Genomic DNA, 18,680 nt, shown 5'->3' with positions numbered 1-18,680 from the left:
TATTGAAACATAATGCTAGACAAGTTCCTCAAGGGGTTCCTCTATTAAAATGTTCATCTTTTTTATATAAAAAAATCACCTTGATTCACTGTCCTGTCAGTGCTGTAGAGAAGAAAGGATTTCCCGTTAGGATAATTGCCATCTCTTTATGTTTTTGAGACTGAAGCTAGCTAGCAAATCATGGAAGCCTGCTGTGAGAAAGACAATACTATTTTAACAAATCCGTTTTACTTTTGTTCTTTGTAAGTGCTGATTCTATTATAATTGCACGTTTAAGGGCTTTTGGTGTTTTATTCATCTCGTGATAGAATTTCCACATAACTTTTATTTAAGCTAACATGCATTCTTTCCATGGTACTTTGGAAGTGAAGAGATACTTGCTGTGGTTACACTAATGCAGAGTTTCTGAGAGCAGAGTCGAATGAAAATTGGTCATTTTTCATGGCAGGAGTCAGCCTGTGTATTGTTCTGTGTAGGTACATAGGTAGAGATGTGAATGTGTGAGCTGCTGTGTGCACATTGTACTGTCCGCTTCCATGGTGTTGTACCACAAGTACACGCAACAGAGAGGAGCAAAGGGCTGAAGCACTCAGGACAAAAGGGTTAATGCCATGCCTTAATTCCTAGGGATGATACCATGCATCATTTGTGAGCTCTGAGGTGGCTGACCACCTCCATTTTGGGATGAATCCATTGGAAAGGGAAGGCATTGCAGAGCAAGGTGTGACCTGTTCTCCTGGTAAGGGTGATTGACAAGGAAACAAGGAATGTATAAATAGTCAAAAGAACTTAATAAATACTACCCTCCTCCTGTGTAAGTGCAGGCACACCAGATATATATATATATATATATATGTTTTCTAGTGTGACACTACCTAGATGCTTGAATCATTTGGTAATGAAAAGCATCCCCAAAAAACCAAATCACATTTCAGTGGCAATTTAAGTAAGTGCAAGGAATGACAATATTTTGCAAAGAGGATGTATTGAGTGAGTATATATGCAAAGGGTGATAGAGGCTGCTGAAGTGGAAGCAGGGGCCCTGACAACAGGTTCTTTGCCAACTGGTGAGGTGAAATGGTCCACTGAGTTGGATAACACAGAGCATACCATAGTGACTGATTAAATTGATTTGTCCATGGCCACTGCCTACCCTGCTACTGAGACCCTTTACCCTATTTTCAAACTTTGCCCTTTTTTTAACTGTTCTAAACAGATGTGATATTAAGGGAGAAATGTGCTGATGCATTCATAGCCATGAAATTCCATATTCTGAATTAAGATAAAAACCCAATTTCCAGAATATCTGCACACTCCTATGCTATACTGTGTTACAATGCATTTGTCCCATGAACAAGTACACTGCTAGAAATCAATGACAAAGATAATAATAAACCTAAATTTCAATCAGTACTATGTGAATTCTTAGATGTATTTATTGGAAAGGGAGAAGTTAAAGCATTTTGATTTTTTACTTGCTGCTGTTGTTTTGTTTCTCTAATTGCAAGGCTTATTCTCTTATCACTTTTTCCAGAGGGTGTTTAGAAGGCTTGTGGTGGAAACACAGCTGAATGCCAGTTAGGAAGACTGAATACCAAACATACTGTCAAGTGGGGGTCACTAATTTGAAAATACCTGCAATAATTTGGCAATAAGTAGTTAGAGGGATACTGCTTAATAACTTGAAAATTATTTTTTTTAACTATAGGAGAAAACAACTTGATGTTTTGGTCTTAGATCAGGATGTTTGGATTTTACAATGTACTTAGTATGTCATTTCCCTTCCTGTGCTAGGGAAATCAATACTAAGTGATAATGGGGCTGGTACATGTTATTTTCTTTATGATTCAAGGGAAGCTTTGTCTGTAGTATATGCAGACAGAGTAGTGTAAGCATAGTCTTCAAATTCCGCTGAAAAATTACACCAAACTTCAGTGCAGTAATGACATCAAAATGGAAACAGTTCACCTGAAATATGTTATTGCAGTTGCTGTAGAAGTGCAGAGTTCATTGTACTGGGCTTGGTTTCTTCTTACTCACTTTTAGGGAAGATACAACAATAATTCACAATAATTTCTGAAAGGATAATGAAGTTCTGTTCATTATTTAATTTCTTTAAATTGGTCAGTGTTGTAGGACATGATAGCATACAGTATACCATGAGCAACTTGTGCTGTTTTTTCATTTGTCTGTGGAAATGAAGGTATGGTTGGTATCTTGCTACTAGTGATGAAGAGATGTGAAGTGGGAGGTGCCAGGGATTGTTTCTTAGAGTGGAATTGCAAATGTTGATACTTGCAATCTTTTTAAAAAATAACACAGTTTTTATCAATAGTGTTTCTTTGCAAAAAGGTAAAGCAAATTCAGTAGGTGAGACTCCAGCTGTATATAAGCTTTGCATGGACTAAACTTCTTGATGTTGTGAAAACTGCTAGTGACTACTGAATACTAGGTGAAATAGCCAAATGGTGCTTTGTTACTTTCCAGGAATCTGAAAATATAAAATATCTTTATGTGGGCTCGATCCAGAACACTTTCTTTCATTTCGTATGTAGTTATAGTTACAGTCTTTTTTTTAATCCTTAAGATGACTCCACAGACCTAAGTTAAGTATGTGTGAATTTTTTTTGTGTGTGTTTATTTTTTTGTTTTGTTTTGTTTTTATTAGCTGGTGGTTAAGGGAAAGGGGAAAAAAAAAGGAAAAAAACCCCAAAACACAAAAAACATTCTGGAGTTTAGTTCTTTCCAGTAACATGTTAGATTATTATAAATGTTTATGCATTCAGTGCAAGTTTAATAAAGCAAAGAAACAGAAACCATAAAAAGCAGCCAAAACAGAAAACTCAGTGGTGCACATAAGGTCACCATGACAAGGACGTGTACTTATTTCTTTGTATTGTAAGTTAGAATAACGTAATCCAATAACTGCTGTTCCTGGTGTGCGTTACAAGGGATTCACTAAGGAATTGCTGGAGAGTTCTTCAGGACTCCTTTGGCTAACAAGGTTAAATAGAGGAGATTTTGTGGGCTTCGGCCATTTCTGGGAAATGTGGGAGAAGCCTCGTCCGTGTGGATGGAGGGGCTCTCTGCCCGCCTCAGCTCCTGGCAGCGCATCCCATGGGAAGTGGAAGTGGCATCCCGTGGGAAGTGGTGTCCCGTGGAAGCGGCAATGGCATCCCATGGGAAGTGGCAATGGCATCCCATGGGAAGTGGCACCCCGGTGACAACCACGTTCACGCGGGTTCGGAGTTTCGAGAGGGACAAACAAACAAACCGCGACTCTTCCCGGGGCTGTGCTGAGTTTGTTTGGAATCCGAGCCCGTGGATGCCATTCCAGACCCCACGTCCCTGCTGTGCGGGGGTCCCGGGGCGGGTAGGGACACCGGGGCGATGTCTGGAGATCTGCTGCCCTCTAGAGGGGCCGCAGCAGCCCTTGCTGCTCGCCGCTGCCGTGCACCAATCCATAAATAACTCCATCTCTGTCTCTGCTCGCTTTCAGATGCTACAACTGCGGTGGCCTGGACCACCACGCTAAGGAATGCAGTCTACCTCCGCAGCCAAAGAAGTGCCATTACTGTCAGAGCATCATGCACATGGTGGCGAACTGCCCCCATAAAACTGTCTCGCAGCAGCAGCAGCAGCCCGCCAGTTCTCAGGGAAGACACGAAGCCGAGCCGCAGCCTTCCACTTCTGCCTTCCTGAGAGAAGGGGGAGGCACGCACGGCTTCTCGTCTCCATCGTACCCTCAGGAAGGCAGGCCGGAGATCTCGGAGCGCTCGGGCAGGTCACCACAGGAAGCGTCCTCGAGTAAGTTGTCTGCGTCGCCTGAAGAACCAAACAGAAAGGGGCCTTCTGTTCAGAAAAGGAAAAAAACTTAATGCATTTGTCATAATGTTCCGTTTTCTTTACCCTCTCGGGATGTCTACCTCATGCAAGTACAGGGGAAATAATTCATTATCAGTAGCTGACCTGGAATTTTAACTACTGTTGAGGAACTGTGAATGTTTTTTGTTTTTTGTTTTTTTTTTCTTTGATAGACAAATCACTCCAAACAAAACACATTTGAGCAGGGTGCATTATGTTTTACTTTCTGTGTGTATGTATGAGTGTGCATGCGCGTGTGTGTATGTGTACATATCTATAAATATATATTTTTCCATCAGACCGTTCTCCAGATCCCACCAGACATTATTGTGGAGCAAAAGTCACAGTACCCAATGTTTCTGAACTCGTTCCTACAACCTGTTTCCAAATGCGTTCAAAAAGCAAACAAGAAAAAACCCCAGTTTTCTAAATTTCACTCAGAAACAAACCAAACCTGATAAACCACACAAACAACTGAGATCAAGACGTTTACTTCTCTTGTGAACCAAAGGATACTTTCATGTTTTAAAGCTGCCATATGGTACTAAAGATACTAAGACATCCCCCGTACCATCAATTTGAATTAATTCCTTTTTCATCTCCACACAGTATCAAAACCCCTCCCCTCCCCGTGCAGGGCAGTTTCATGACTCGAGACGACTCTCATTGCCACCACCCATTGTTGGTGAGGAGTGTAAAGCTCCAGAAAAGACAATGAATGTGTAGTTTCTGTGATGGTTTCTCAAAGCGTTTTGTTAAATTAATATGATTGTAACTGTGATTTAGATGTCTGTTGTGTAGGGGAGAATGTGTAAGTTGTTACCAAACAGACCCTTTTGAGTGGTGTCAGGATGCCACCCTGGTTAACCATTTGTATACTGTGAACATTTAGGGTACCTTGGTGGCAGTAGTAGCCGCAGCAGCAGCAATTTCTCTTGGTCTCAAATAGTGTCCCTCAATTTGAAGGGTCTTCCCCCTTACCTCCTGTTTAAATACCATGGAGAGAACTCCCCAGGGATTTTTATTGTTGTTGTTGTCTGTTTGGGTTTTAAAGAAAACAAAATGCAAAGCGAATGAGATCCTGGGCTTAGTGGTTTCTAAAGACTAAAGGTTGATGGGTACTTGGGGTTGCTCAGCTAGCCTCCCTAGATGATGATACAGCGTGGGTGCAGACCAGCCTGAGTGAAGGGACTTCTGCACATTTCCAGAAGCCCTGGGCATCATCTGCTTGTTGTGAACTGGGGGCTGCAGCTGACCAGCCCTGCTCCAGAGTGCCCTAGGACCACACACTTCTGTGTGAAAGAGGAGAAAGATTGGTGGCCTCAGAGTGAGACTCCCTGGGCTGCAGTCCTTGCTCGGGGTTAATAGAGTTGGAGCCTATCAAAACTTTAAGTCGCTTTCCATTTGTAACTTTTGAATTACCAAGTCATACGTAAGATAACGTACTCTGACAAATCCCATTGTGGATGTAAGTTAATTAGAGAAACCTGTATAATCCTTAACATTGGCAATAAACACAGGCTGTTAAAGCTTGAAAGTGTCGGGTAGGTTTAAGCTCGGATAATCAAACTAAAGAGCCAGCCTGCACGAAAGGCTACAGCGAGCCAAAGTCTTACCGTGGTAGCTCCTCTGCAGCCCGTGGGTACAACAGGTATGCGGCTGGCTCGGTGCGTGGCCTTCCCCTCCCCACTTGTCCTGCCAGATGAGACTTTTCCTGGTGCTGCTGCTGCTTCAGTGAACAGGTGGTCATCAAACTCCTCAGTGAAGGGCACAATTTCGGGAGAATTATTTTGTGTGAATTCCTTGCCAGTGTTTGCAAGAATCTCAAGGTTTGTACTGAAGTTCTCAGTATGCTAATGCAAAGCTTACCTTTGACGATATTGAATGTGATATATCTATAGAGAACTTCCTTGCCTTACGTAAGGATAGTAAACTTATTTAAATTATGTAGACAAATCAAAGTGGCATTGCTTAACCTTCTAGTCAGTGTAAAACCAGGTTAAACAGCAAGGATGCAAAACTTAGGTCACTTTGAAAATTTAAACCAAAGTTCCTCATAGAAATAGGCAACTGTGGATTTGAAAACTGGTCATTCCCTGTTTATATGTAAGAAGTTCAGAGCTGAGATAAGGAAATGTTTTCAACATGTGGATTTTTATTGGTGCTGTTTGAAATCTCTGTGCGCACCAAAGTCAGACTGAACTGCTAAGAGCACATACCAAACCCTATCTTATTGTTGAAAGCTTAAGGTTTTATTTTTATATATTAGAATGTTATCACTGTTACATAACATACTCAGGACAAACAACTTTGCTCAGGGAATATACCATGTAATGTTTTTTCTTTACAGAATAGTCTACAGACCTGCTTACTCAGAACAAACCAAATAGTCTTAGACCTTTTTATCTCTATATAAGTATTATGTACTGATATTAGTAACTACCTCTGAGTTGACGTAGACCTACGTTTCTGATAATCAGATCTCAGCGTTTTGTATTATAAGTTCCTGTGAAATTATGAAGTGGTATTCTATACTGGTTGCTTATGTGAGCATTTGTGTCTTTGCATTCACAGGGTCTGAGTTTTCAGAGATGCTGGGCAACCACAGCTCCCACTGACTGCCAGTCGGAGTTACTGGTGTTTAGCTTTTCTAGGAGGGGAGGGATGGGGGATGGGGGTTCAGGGGGAAGAATAAAACCACAAAAGCATCAATCCCACTTTGTTTACATAGGTGACAATAAAATTATTATTCTGTTTACAGCAAAAGGCTACCTCATATCTACTGCATGAACACACCTTTGTGCTGCTGTGGCCTTAAAGGTGGCTGTTGATCTATGGTACATACTTTTTATCTGTACTAAATATGTAACTGCTAGTTCACCACTGCAGGCATTATGGTAAATACTTGTTTAAGATGAAGCATCCATTTGAAACGATGAGACCTTTCCAAACATTTCTTTGAAAGTTTTTATTTTTCTGTCCTAAGGATTATGGGCACTGTTCATGGGAATAAATACAGCTCCAGAAGAGACAAAAATGTACATGCCTAAGTTAAACATATAGCAGCATAAGCTGCAGCAGGGAACTACTTAGCACTGGGCTGCAGTAGGAAGAAAAATCTAGTTATACTCCTTCAATTGGCTGCTCCAAGTAAGCAAAGAACCTTTTAAAGGAGGAGGCACAGACTGAGTTTGGGATTCTTCCTTCGTGTCTAAGGACAAAATTAATATTCGGCAGCATTTGCCCAGCCTAGATTTCCCCCTATTCACCAGCCTGTCCTTGCCAGATCGCTCTACAATAAAACTCATTTGAGTAGAAATAGTTCAAATATCTGCTCAGACAGACGTATTTTTCTCCTAACAATAGTGGAGATAAGGTTAAACCTGAAGCAAGAATCTCTCTCCCTCCCCTTCCCCCACTCCAAAATAGTCAATGTGATTTAATTGTAAGGGACATTGTGAGATATTTTTTACTCTTCCCCAAGGAGAGGTCACGATATTTAATTACATGCTACAAAAGATAGGCCATGAGGAAGACTTGTATTTGGAGGAAGAGCCAAATAACTTTTTGCTGCAATTAATGGTAGACCTGGCATTGTAATACCATTGGCAATATTTTGCCTTTAGCCAGCGTTCAGGGAGTGCCAAACACCACATTTGGATCCTACCTCTTCCCATTGCAGGCCCCCTTTTTCAGCTATTTTATTCTGCACCAGCTTTATCCTGGAGTTCCTGCTTGGTTCCTGCTAACTTAGTTTTGTTATTAGAACCCCATTTTAAAAAAGTGCTTATAGATCTTGTACCATTCTTTATAAGAAGAATTATAAAAGAACATGGGAAATTGCATTGAGTCTTAAATTTAATTTAATTAATTTATCTGTAAGAAATGTTTATCATAAAAAAATATATATGTATTCCCCTGCTAGATATAAAAGTAATTGGGAAGATATGTACATGTGCAGATGCACTGATTTTAATTTCCTAGAAGTCTTAATGAGATTTGAGTATTGTTTTAGAAACAAGGAAAGCCTTGTTAAATGCATTGATCTTATTTTGCTTAGTTTATCAACAGCCTCTTTAAGATCCAGTGGTTGTGTTACCCCTGTTACAACTGTTGACTGATAACAAGAGGTTGATCTATGAACACATGCTTCTTTTTTTTTTGTTTTGTTTTGTTTTTTGTATAAACCAGAGCTGTGTAACAGCAGCTGTGGCAGTATTTCTCTGAGAATGTTGAAAAGTAGCAAGGTATTTGCTACCATTGTCATTGAACCAAATGTATGAACATCTTTACAAAGGACAATGGTTTTGACTACCTCTTGGATTACTAAGTTAAGCAACAACTGTCTGACAAATATCACCAGACTGGCTTTAACTAGTATGTGATGTTGTGATAATAATAACAATAACCATACTAGAGACCAAAGTGAACACTGATTTCTATATGTCTTTAATACTGTGTCTTATCTAGTGTTTTTAAATTATCTTCTGTAGTATAGATTACCTCATTGTCCATTTTGACTTGTATGTTGTTTACAAGGTGAAATAAAAGAAAAATCACTTGAATTTTATGTTGTGAGAAAAAAGCCTTGAGTTGAAGTTTTGAAGGTCATTTCACCTGTTTACTGTCTTGAGGGACTAAAGCACTGATTGCCTTTCTACATATCGTGTATTTTATATTCGCATTTCATGCCTAATGTCTTTTTTTTCCTGTCAGTCATGGATATTGTGAGGTTTAAAAGAATTACTTGATTAAAAATAAAACATATAACATTGGCATTTACAACGAGTCTTTGATATTTGCTTTATTTGCATGATAAAAACACTGCATATCATTGGGGAGTTTTCTTTTGCACCAGTGCTCACTTAGTTTTGGGATATTATCTTCACAAAAAAAAAAATGTTGTATAAGCCGTTGTTGGGGGGAGGGAGGGAGAAATAAATGACTCATTCATACCTGAATCGTACATGAGGTGCTGTAGAAACTGTACCCCAAAACCTATTCAGCTATTGAAATGAAACTGCAGGATTGTAGCTTTTAGTACTTACTCTCTGTGAGAATACACTGGACATTAAAGCTGTCAGACATTTAGGTTATTCTCTGGGCTGAAAAGGTTTTGGCATTAAGCCTCATCCCATCTTTATTACTTCTTCCATAATCTGTAAGGTTGCATCTATCTATTTCATGCTAATTTAAACTGAAGAGGGGTTTCTTTTTAGACAGTGCTGTCATTTTTCATTACCTGGAAATTCCTTCCCTAACCTACATAAAGTGTTATTAATGACTTGGATAGTATTAGCTCATTATTCTGTATTGAAATATTTGAGGACTTGTATATGCCAGCTCCAGTGCCTCTGGTTTAATACAGGTGATCAATAGCAAAATTTAACAACTTCTGCTGATACAAGGCAGATTTTTTTTTCTATTTGTACAAACACCTGCATGAAAGGGTGACTACTACTCTTCTAGTCACAGAAAACTTCCATTTGCTTCCCCTCACCTCACCCCTCTAATACATGTCCTCAAAAGAGAGTGAGCTATGAAGATGTGTCCCAATCACATGTCCAGTCACATCCAGTCATGTCCCCGCCTCACTCCCAACCTGTAGCCAAATGGTTCCACCACTCTCCTGGAATGTGGAAGGGGTGACTCTCAATCCCCTTGGCTAAGATCCCACATGTGTCCCACTTCTGGTGTCAGTCATGAGGAGTGAGGCTTTCTTTGAAACCTCTGATGAGTGCTCTGTGAAGAACATGGTTCACACCAGGTGCTTACACCAGCTCCTAGCCAGCCTTACTCCAGTTTTTCAGGGCATGGGAGGGGACACCTTGGACATGCCACCACCCAACTCCTGGAACCCCCTGCAAGGTGACACAGGCATGCACAGATGTAGGAAGCCCTTGGAACAAGTGAAATGGAGAAACCTCCTCTCCAGCAGTGTCTGATGTTGACTGAAAGCAAAACACCTGGAAGAACGGCAGCACTAATTCTTCCCACCACCTCTCCCAAATGAGCAGCCCTCGTTCCTAGAGCCACTAAAAGTCATCATTTTTATATTTTCAGCAGCTGCCCCAGGACAGTTTGGAATAGAACTATTGTCTTCATGTTGAAGACAGGAAACCTTGTCTGGTGCATTAGGCAGAGGCAGATCATCAGCAGTACCTAAATCCACTGCTGCAAGCCAAGGCCCCCCTTGCTCCCCTTGCAGAGAAGTGGTCGTTGCCATGCAGCATTAGCTGCGACATTGCTCTGGGCCAACAAGAAGAAATCTTTGGGTTGAAACTTCTAGATTAGTCAATAGAGTAACATCGAAATCACAGAAGCCTTTTGAAATCACAATGAAAGTAGCAAGTTTATTTTCTTCCCTGTTCTGTGGGTCCTGGGACACGTGATTCCAAGCTATCTCCAGCCTTTATGTAACCCTAAGTGCCAAAACAAATGTAGCCATTTTTGAAAGAATTGCATTTGCCTTGCAATCTGCTGGCAGCAAGAGCTGTTTACATAAACCATTCATTTCAAAACTACTCATAAGTTATGGTAGCTTCAGCATACATCCTTCATACGGCTTCAGCATCCTTCCCTCAACACCAGTCAACTTTTCCCCAACAACAAAAATAACCCAGATGCAAGTAATTTCATGTACTTTCAAGTTGTTAGCATAATTAGCCCTTGCACTTTCTGTATACAGGATGACACTCTGTGGTGGACAGGAAGGAATTAATTCTGTGGATTTCCTCCTCCTGATATTAGTATAATTTAGGTGATGTCCCAATTAATGAATGTAAACACCATTTTGGCAAAGTGCTCTGCTGTTTCCAGTGTTGTCTGCTGCCTGCAATGCTGTTGACCTCTAGGATGAGCAGTCCCCTCAAGAGCATGTTACTCTGCACCAGTTATTATTTTTTGCAGCCATTGGCCACTGCATGATTGCAGAGTAGCTGCCATCAAGCCCCAGGCACATTTTCAGGCTGCTGATACTCAGTTAACATGCAGTTGGGTCGATTTTTGTTTGCTACCTGTTCAATATTTGGCCCTGGGCGTTACTTGCTGCGCAGCTCTTAGCCTAGATATTCAGGGCTGGAGCAGCCACGCAGTTCACAAACCAACAGTGATGGACTGGCGGTGCTTCTAATATTGGGCCAGCCAGGAGAAGGTGAACCAGGCAGAAAGTGAGATGACAAGCACTGAGCTTAGGTATCCATCCAGGTTTAGATGTTTATAACCCATGTACTTCCAAATAATGCAGGATTCCAGGCCAGGAAGTACCAGGTCTGTATCTAGTTTGACCTGCTGGACTGCAGAGGCTGTTAAATTCAGAGCAGTTACTACAGCATTGAATTTTAGCACTTGGCTTTAAATGGAGCCATGTTTGCTTGAGTGCTTTAAGCATATTTTCTAATTGGGCTTCAGATCAGGCCTGAATGCTTTCGAGAAACAAAAGAAGAGATGCTCTGCTCCATGACAGCTTGTTTTAATCACCTGCTGCTAACAAGTAGTGCCTCATTTCCAGTTCCACTGGCTTCAGCTTCTAGCTCTTTGTCCACCATAGTAAAGAGTCCAATGTGCACCAATAAGGAAATTCAACCCTCTTTTTTCAGTTTTTAAAATGATAGACAAGTCCCAGTATCCACTTTTTTTTTCAATGTAGAGATGCCTCCTCCTTTATCATGATTTTGAGAAACTTGCTACTTTCCTCATTCAGAATCCTTTAGCTTCTATGCTGGAATAGCATAGCAGCTGTGGCTTTAAAATCAGCCTAGTTGAGCTGCCACTGTTGGTCTTCAGTGTCCTAGAAAACTGGTTCTTTTGTCTTCTTTCCCTTTTAGAAATGTGCTGGATTATCATGCACTGGGTTCTTAAAAACAATTAGCTAAAAATGCCCCACCAAAACCAAATTTAAAAAAAAACAAAAAAACCCCAATGAACTACCAAATCCACTTAAATTGGAGCATTCAAAATATTAGAGGCAATCAGACATTTGGGGAAATACTGGCTGAAAGTTGCTAGAATAATGTATAGTAAGTTAAATTTTGAAGTATTTTGGGAGGTGCCTATGAAAGAAAGCAGCAATACCGTTTCTCCCCCAAGGCAGCGCAGCAAGGGTGGGGGCTTGAAGCGCAGCAAGTTCCTTTCCATTCATCCCCCGTTTCTTTCATCTCTCCTTGACCTGCACTGACAGCTGTGACAAAAAGTCACAGTCAAGCCTGCTGAACCGTAACTTCTCTGGAGTTTCAAGCCTGAGAGTTTCTGAAAAGCAGCTGTCTTGCACAAAGCTGTGCAGAGAGGAGCAGAGGCTGCCCCCACAGAGACCCTCTGCTCGGCTGCTGCGGTGTGGGAGGGCGAAGGGGACAGGCACAAGCACGGTGCCAGCAGTCCCGGAGCCCTAGGATCTGTTTGTCTGTCAGCAAAAGCCAAGGGGAATTAAAGCAAAAGAACTGCAGGAACAGACATATGGTTTCAGCACCAGGTGATTAAAAAAAAAAAAAAAAAAGTAAAGAAAAGGAAAAAGAGGGCAAGGTTTGCTAGCCCCTCTGACCAAAGAATCTGGAAAAAATAGGATTAGTGGTAGCTCCTGGAGTTTGGGGACAGCCTATCAGGGGGCTTGAAACAGCAGCAATAGGCTCAGGTGCCCTTCCATCTGTTCCAGTAATGCTCCATTTTCAGATCAGTGATTGGGGTTGTTTCTCCTGATGGCTCATGAAGAAGTGATGGCCCTGAATTGACCTGAATACTAAAATCTACAGCCTTGTTCCCCTGCCCATATTGGGTTTGCTGGCAAGATTTTGAGGGTGTGGGGGGTCCGGGGGGTCACATGCACAGCCCATGGGGAGGACTCACTTCACTGGAGAAGTTTATAAAGGACTGTCTTCCATGAGAGGGACACCACTTTGGAGCAGGGAAAGATCATGGGGAGTCCTCTCCCTGAGGAGAAAGAAGGAACAGAGACAACCTGTGGTGAACCTTCCACAATCCACAATGCCCATTCTCTGTTCCCCTGCACTGCTGGCAGGGAAGAGATAGACATTGTGGGAACAAAACTAAGCCCAGAAAGAAGGGCTGGGGCGGCAAAAAGATGAGGAAGTTGTTTTTAGATTTTATTGCTCATAATTATACTCTCATTTGAAAGGTAATAAATTATGCTAATTTCCCAAAGTCAAGTCTGTTTTGCCCATGACAGTGACTGGAGATTGCTCTCTCCCTGTCCTTATCTTGACTTATGGATCTTTTATTACATTTTCACTCCCCTGTCCAGCTGAAGAGGGAGTAATAGAGCAGTTTTGGTGGGCATCTGGTATCCAGCTGGGTCAGCACACCACACTGCCCAAAGTCAAGAGAGGCTGAGAATATTTCACCTTGAGCCAGTACTAGTGAGAAACAGCCAGCTCTGCAGAGCATCCTTCCTCTGGGTGCTAGAGTCACCACAGTCAGGCTGGATAAAAGCCGTGAACCACAAAGAGGAAGGTAAGAACTTGCTCCTAGAAACCTCCAGCTTCCTGGAAACAGCAAGGGAGGGGCTGAAGTTCCAGCTGTTTGACCAGACAGCATCATCTCTGCAGGCAGTGGTGTAACAACTCCCTTATTTTGTTTGCTCATGCTTTCCTGCTCTTCAGCTTGACAAAGTAGCAAAGGCAGGCCTAGGATTCTTCACAATTTTTCTGCAAGATTAACTTTTTCTGTGCACTCCGGCAATTGCTAGGTTTTTGGGACTGGGGATGACAATAAACTGATCTGTCTCTGAGGCTTAAAGCAAGCGTTTTTCTCAAAAACCAGGAAATTTTTCAAATCAGCAGCACTGACAGGAATTGGGACCGATTTCCAGGTGAATTTTTTCAGTGAAAACAGCCCACCTGCTTCTTTTTAAATGGATTTGAAGCACTACAGCGAGACACAGACACAACAGGAGCGGGAAAGGTAATGGAAGAAAATACACCAATCAGCACAGATCTCGAGCCCCTAAGGAGCACAAGGCATTTATTAGCTTGCAGCTAAGAGCTACAAGCAGCTACCAGAAAAACCTTGTCACCTTCATGAGTCACACAGGGACATGCTATACTCGCTCAAAATCAAAACAAAATCATCCATTTCCTGGAACGCTACTAGCACAAAGCCTAAGTGAAGTGACAGGATACAAGAAGAAAGGGCTGGTAGAAGAATAGGGAAGGTCAAGAGTCTCTCTCAATTGGTTTCTTCTGGCTGCAGAGAGGCTCTGGCAGGTCCCCAGAGCCACAGGGCTCCTGGGGTCACCCTGAGCCCCCAGCTGAGCTTCCCAGGCCCGTGCCGGCACTGCCAGGGTCCGGCCGCACTCATCACCCGGTGCCTCTTAAGTGTCCATCTAACCTATTGCTTCTGAGCCTGGCTTTGTCCCCACTGAGTCAAAGGGGGAAGGATTTGGGTCACTGTGAGCTTTTGTCAGAGAGGTTCCCTAAATTAGCTCCTCTATTTGAGATAAAAGAAGAAAGGCGTCCATCTTTATTTTTCCCATTCACCCACTGTAATTACTCCATCTCATCCCTGTCTGCCATTCACTGGCTCTCAGCAAGGCCCCGGCAGCCAGGTCACAGGTCAGCACGGAGGACAAGCCCCTGCTTCCCTGAAAAGGATTGAAATGTCTTAAGTGCAGCTTCAGCAGCTTCCAGAATGTGCCAATCCCTTCTGAAAAAGTGGGCTTGGTGAACCACACCTGCAGTGACATGGTGAGGACACCACAGGTCTGGAAATCCCTGCTCCTGCACTTCGCTCTCTGGTTGTCACTTGGTTTGCTCAGGTTCTCAAGAAAACAGTTGATGTACCCCAAGTCTCTTTATCGTGCGCTGCTTTATTTCTCTAGATTACATAGCCTTGTGAATTTTCAGATCTGCTCAGCTGTCTTATTTGCATTTTTATTTTTAATTCAGTGTGTAATTTTGCTGTTGTTGTTAAAGGGACTGTGAGACAGCTCTGTACATGTCAAGTACCAGCTCTTATATGGAGTGTACAGGTAAGATCTTCCAGAGCTTGGAAAAAAAATGCAATTGCCCTGTGACTATTTGTTTGTTTCAAAAGATACACAACAAAACATCATAAATCAAAAACTGGGGGAATTTTCTCTGTCCTGGCCAAGGACCCAGATGGAGCCACTTCCCTAGTTGAGGGTACCACACACCATAAGCAATAAATGTAAAAAAATATAGCTGTGGGGGTGGGCTGAAAGAAGAAAATCTCCCTTTTAGCAGTTTCCTTTTACAGGGAAGGCTGGCTCAAAGGGATTAACAAACAGTTGTTCCCCAAGTCCAAAGGAGAGGGAAAAGACCCCCAAACACTAAACCCAGTTTCCTTTAGCAGCACTTTTAAATAGGTGAGCACCAAACACCCACCTCTCTGACCTTACAAAAGGGGAACCCTTTTGGGTTCAGGCCAGACAAGACCAGGAGAAGGGGTTTTATCTTTCCCTGTCCCATTCTGAAGGGGTAGGGGCTGTCAGGGAAAAGAAGAGCTAACTGGAATCTTGAATGCCTTAGGACTGCCACAGCAGCAGCTGCAAAAAATAATCTGCTGCCTTCCTGCTATACTGCAAGATGTACAAAATCCTAATGAGGCAGGTTTAGATGAGAAATATCCCATTTACCTGGCCACGAGGGTAGCGCTCACTCTGCAGGATCCATGCTGCATATGCCAAAATTTTCTCTAATAACAGCTCAGTAGCTGTTATCATTTTCTTTTCACAGTACAGCCGAGACCTAGGCTTGGATATTAGAGCATTACTGCTGATGTGCTCATCATTCAGTCAACAGAACTGGTTGGTAAGCAGAACAAAAGGAGGGTAAGAAAGCACATAAGAGGCTTTGATTTTCCAAACTGAAGTGCCAGGTGACAGTGCCTATTCTCCCAAAATATTTTCCCCCTTTGGAAAAGAAAAATAATTTTTTCCTCACTGCAGGAGCCATTACAATATTTCCCATAATATTTATATACAGCGTCTTCCATTCATTCAGTTGACTCTATTGGGGATTTCCATTAATTTCAGCAGTCAGCATTTTTTAGTTCTTGCAAATGCACTGTGTAGCATGATAAATATGGTGCTGGACAAGAGCAGAAGTTGTATCAGCTGCTTCAAGACACAAACAACTGAGTGATCATTCTTTCCATGGCATGATTATGGAAGTGTACAATTGATTTTTTTTCTCCTTGTGTTTCCTCAGTAGGCTCTACTGCACCTATCTCAGTGAGGCAGATAAAGCATCTCCAAGAGGAAGACAACAATCAGAACAGAATAGAATCAGAATATCTGTCTGGGAAAGTTGTGCAGGGGCAATTCACAGGTCTGCCACATATCAGCACAATTCTATTCACCTTAAAAAAAGTCTGATCACAGCTATACTTAAGCACCCCAGACTAGAGCAATGTTGCCTCCATTGCTTACTTTGGCACTGAAGACATGCTCTAAGCTCGTCTGGCTCATCACCAAGCCTGAAGCTTGCACATACTACCACGGTGTCTGCCAAATCCGTGTCTTTCCAATTAAGTGGGGTTTTTTTGGTTTTTTTCATTTGGCTTCCCCACTGATATTGACAGCATTTGCAAAAAGCACAGAAAGTTTCTCCCCAGCAGAGGCTGCTGTTTATCTGCATTCTTGTCTTCCAACGTGAGCAATTTTTAAGATTCCTCCTCTGATAAGCAAAACAGCGCACATTCCAGGGTGCTCTCTCACACGGCAGATTTCTGTGACAGTGACTGACGGTCAGAGCTCATCTGTGTCCATGCCGTGAAGAAACACTTGTGCTGGCTGAGTGCACTCCAGAAGCAGTTCAGGGACAGGCCCGGCCACAATGCAGCCTCCCGACTTCACCTTCCCTGACCCCGACAAGGTAACTGCAGCAGAGAAAAGGTACCAATTCAGTTCTCTCTGCTGCTTCCATTTTTAAGGCAGCATTCAGAAAGCAATTAGTTTTCTGAGAGGCTTGTGATGAGTGGAGATACAATTTAAAAGCAGGCTCCATCCATTAAGATAGTCAATGTAAAAGAAACTAGTATGGCTGAATGCAATGAAAACAACTTGTGGACAGACTGTAATTAGCTCCAACTGCCTGATTTAAATGAATGTCACAGAAAAATTCTGTGGTACTAACCCCCGGATAGATACCACCTGTGTGTTCATGTGGCATTTAGGATACAAACTAAAATGTTTGTGTCTAACTAAAACGAATCCAAAATGTTGTTCTGCAAAGAAAATCACAGTTCCCTGCCCACTAAAACAAAGTAAAAAAACAAATCCCATTCTTTTTATTGCAGATTTTCTATCACAGGTTATTTTAGGGGCCTTTATTTGGCTGTTGTTTTTTCACCTGCAAAATTTCAGTTCCCCTTTTCCAGGGAGAGGCAGCAGAGGGAGCAAACATTTGCTGCAGTGTTAAGAAACCCAGTTTCTCCAGGAATCACACATTTAAAATGTATTTTCTTGGCCTTTTACTTGTCCCACTCTCTTCAAACAGTACTACATCTCATAGTACTAAATTTAAGCAATTAAAAGATGTCCAAGACACACCAGGAGAGCAGTCTTTTTTCCCCCAAAGCAAACCTACAACTTTTTAAACAAACTCTACATGTGTTTTCTTTTTCTGTATAAGTACTATGATTTCCCCTTTGACATTTAAGTAAGGATTTGTATTTAAACTTTCACATTCTGTAGGATGTTTTGCACATTAAAAAACATTTTCTATTCAATACACTCTTAAGTTATAGCAGCAGTAATCTGTTAGGTACTTAGATATATTAGGCATTCCAAATACAATGATAATTTATGTCAGTACAAGTCTTTTTTTCCTTGTGGCTAATTGTTTAGTGGTAAGCACATAAAAGCTACAAATGAACATAATGAAGCTTTCTTTGTTAACTGTCTCTACTGCCAGACGTGTTCAAAGAAGGAAACAAGGAAGGCAGCAAAAAGGACACAGGGAGTCAAACAATCCCCACAATGCTTGTATGAGCTTCATTTCTCTATGAGATTTCCAGAAAAGCAATTCCAATTTTACATCCTCACCACAACACCTTTGTATTTTGGACAAAATCGTGTCATTCCTCCATATTCTTACAGAGATGTCAGCTAGAACACAAGAATAAACCTGCCTTACTTTTCAAAAGAACAAACCCCTTTGGAGGTGTAAGGTACAGGGAGCACACAGAAGCTTTGCCCTGCACTCAAGACCCCTCACCTCTCCTCAGCAGGCAAATGATAACCTCATGCACCACTGCAGCAGCTTAAGCACATCCCAGAAATGCATTTCTGTGGATTTCCCTACCCACGGAGAATGACCTCACCCAACTCCAAGAAAACAGAGATTGTCTCTTACACACCTGTATGCTGATTTTATCCTGCTGACTCTCAGTCTGCTTTTTTCACACCCAGCCAAATGAACCAGCAATCTCCACCTGGATTTCCCTGCTGACACTGGACCTAGCACAATCCCAATGCTCAGGTAGAAGCCTGTTTCCCCAGTCCACCTCAGAGCTCAGTCCTGACTGTGCTTTGGCACAGCCCAGTGATGTGCTCCAGGGAAGGGAAATGGTGGAGGTGTGATGGGAACATGTCCACAAAGCAGTAATGCTGTGATTTTAACATTTACTCATATTTAAAGAGATGCCTCTCAAGTCCTGCCTCTGAGTAAGCTTCTGTCTCTCTCCCCTGAGAGGGACTGCATGCCTCATGCTCCACACTCATTCCAAAGCCCTTAGAGGTCAGGGCAAGTCCAGTTTAGCCAGGGGCAGGTGTGTTAGCTGCCCTTTCTAAGACTGAAGCCAGCAACCCAGCCAAAGAACAGTGTTACTGCCAGCTTTCATGA

The 18,680-nt window shown here is 42.2% G+C and overlaps 1 protein-coding gene across 3 annotated transcripts in view; it reads left to right on the top strand.

Annotated features, from left to right (window-relative positions):
- Positions 1-8,643, top strand: part of LIN28B (lin-28 homolog B) — a 108,264-nt gene extending 99,621 nt beyond the window's left edge. For all 3 annotated transcript variants that reach the window (XM_033055826.1, XM_033055825.1, XM_033055824.1), the window contains exon 5: positions 3,500-8,643. In XM_033055826.1, the coding sequence (XP_032911717.1) occupies positions 3,500-3,878 (379 nt within the window). In that variant the 3' untranslated portion in view covers positions 3,879-8,643. The remainder of the gene's footprint in view (positions 1-3,499) is intronic.
- Positions 8,644-18,680: the final 10,037 nt, after the last annotated feature.

The sequence above is a fragment of the Catharus ustulatus genome, chromosome 3 (assembly GCF_009819885.2).
Source record: "Catharus ustulatus isolate bCatUst1 chromosome 3, bCatUst1.pri.v2, whole genome shotgun sequence".
NCBI classification, from domain to species: Eukaryota; Metazoa; Chordata; class Aves; order Passeriformes; family Turdidae; genus Catharus; species Catharus ustulatus.
The sequence above is the reverse complement of the archived record's forward strand: the minus strand, read 5'-3'. Positions and strand labels throughout refer to the sequence as shown.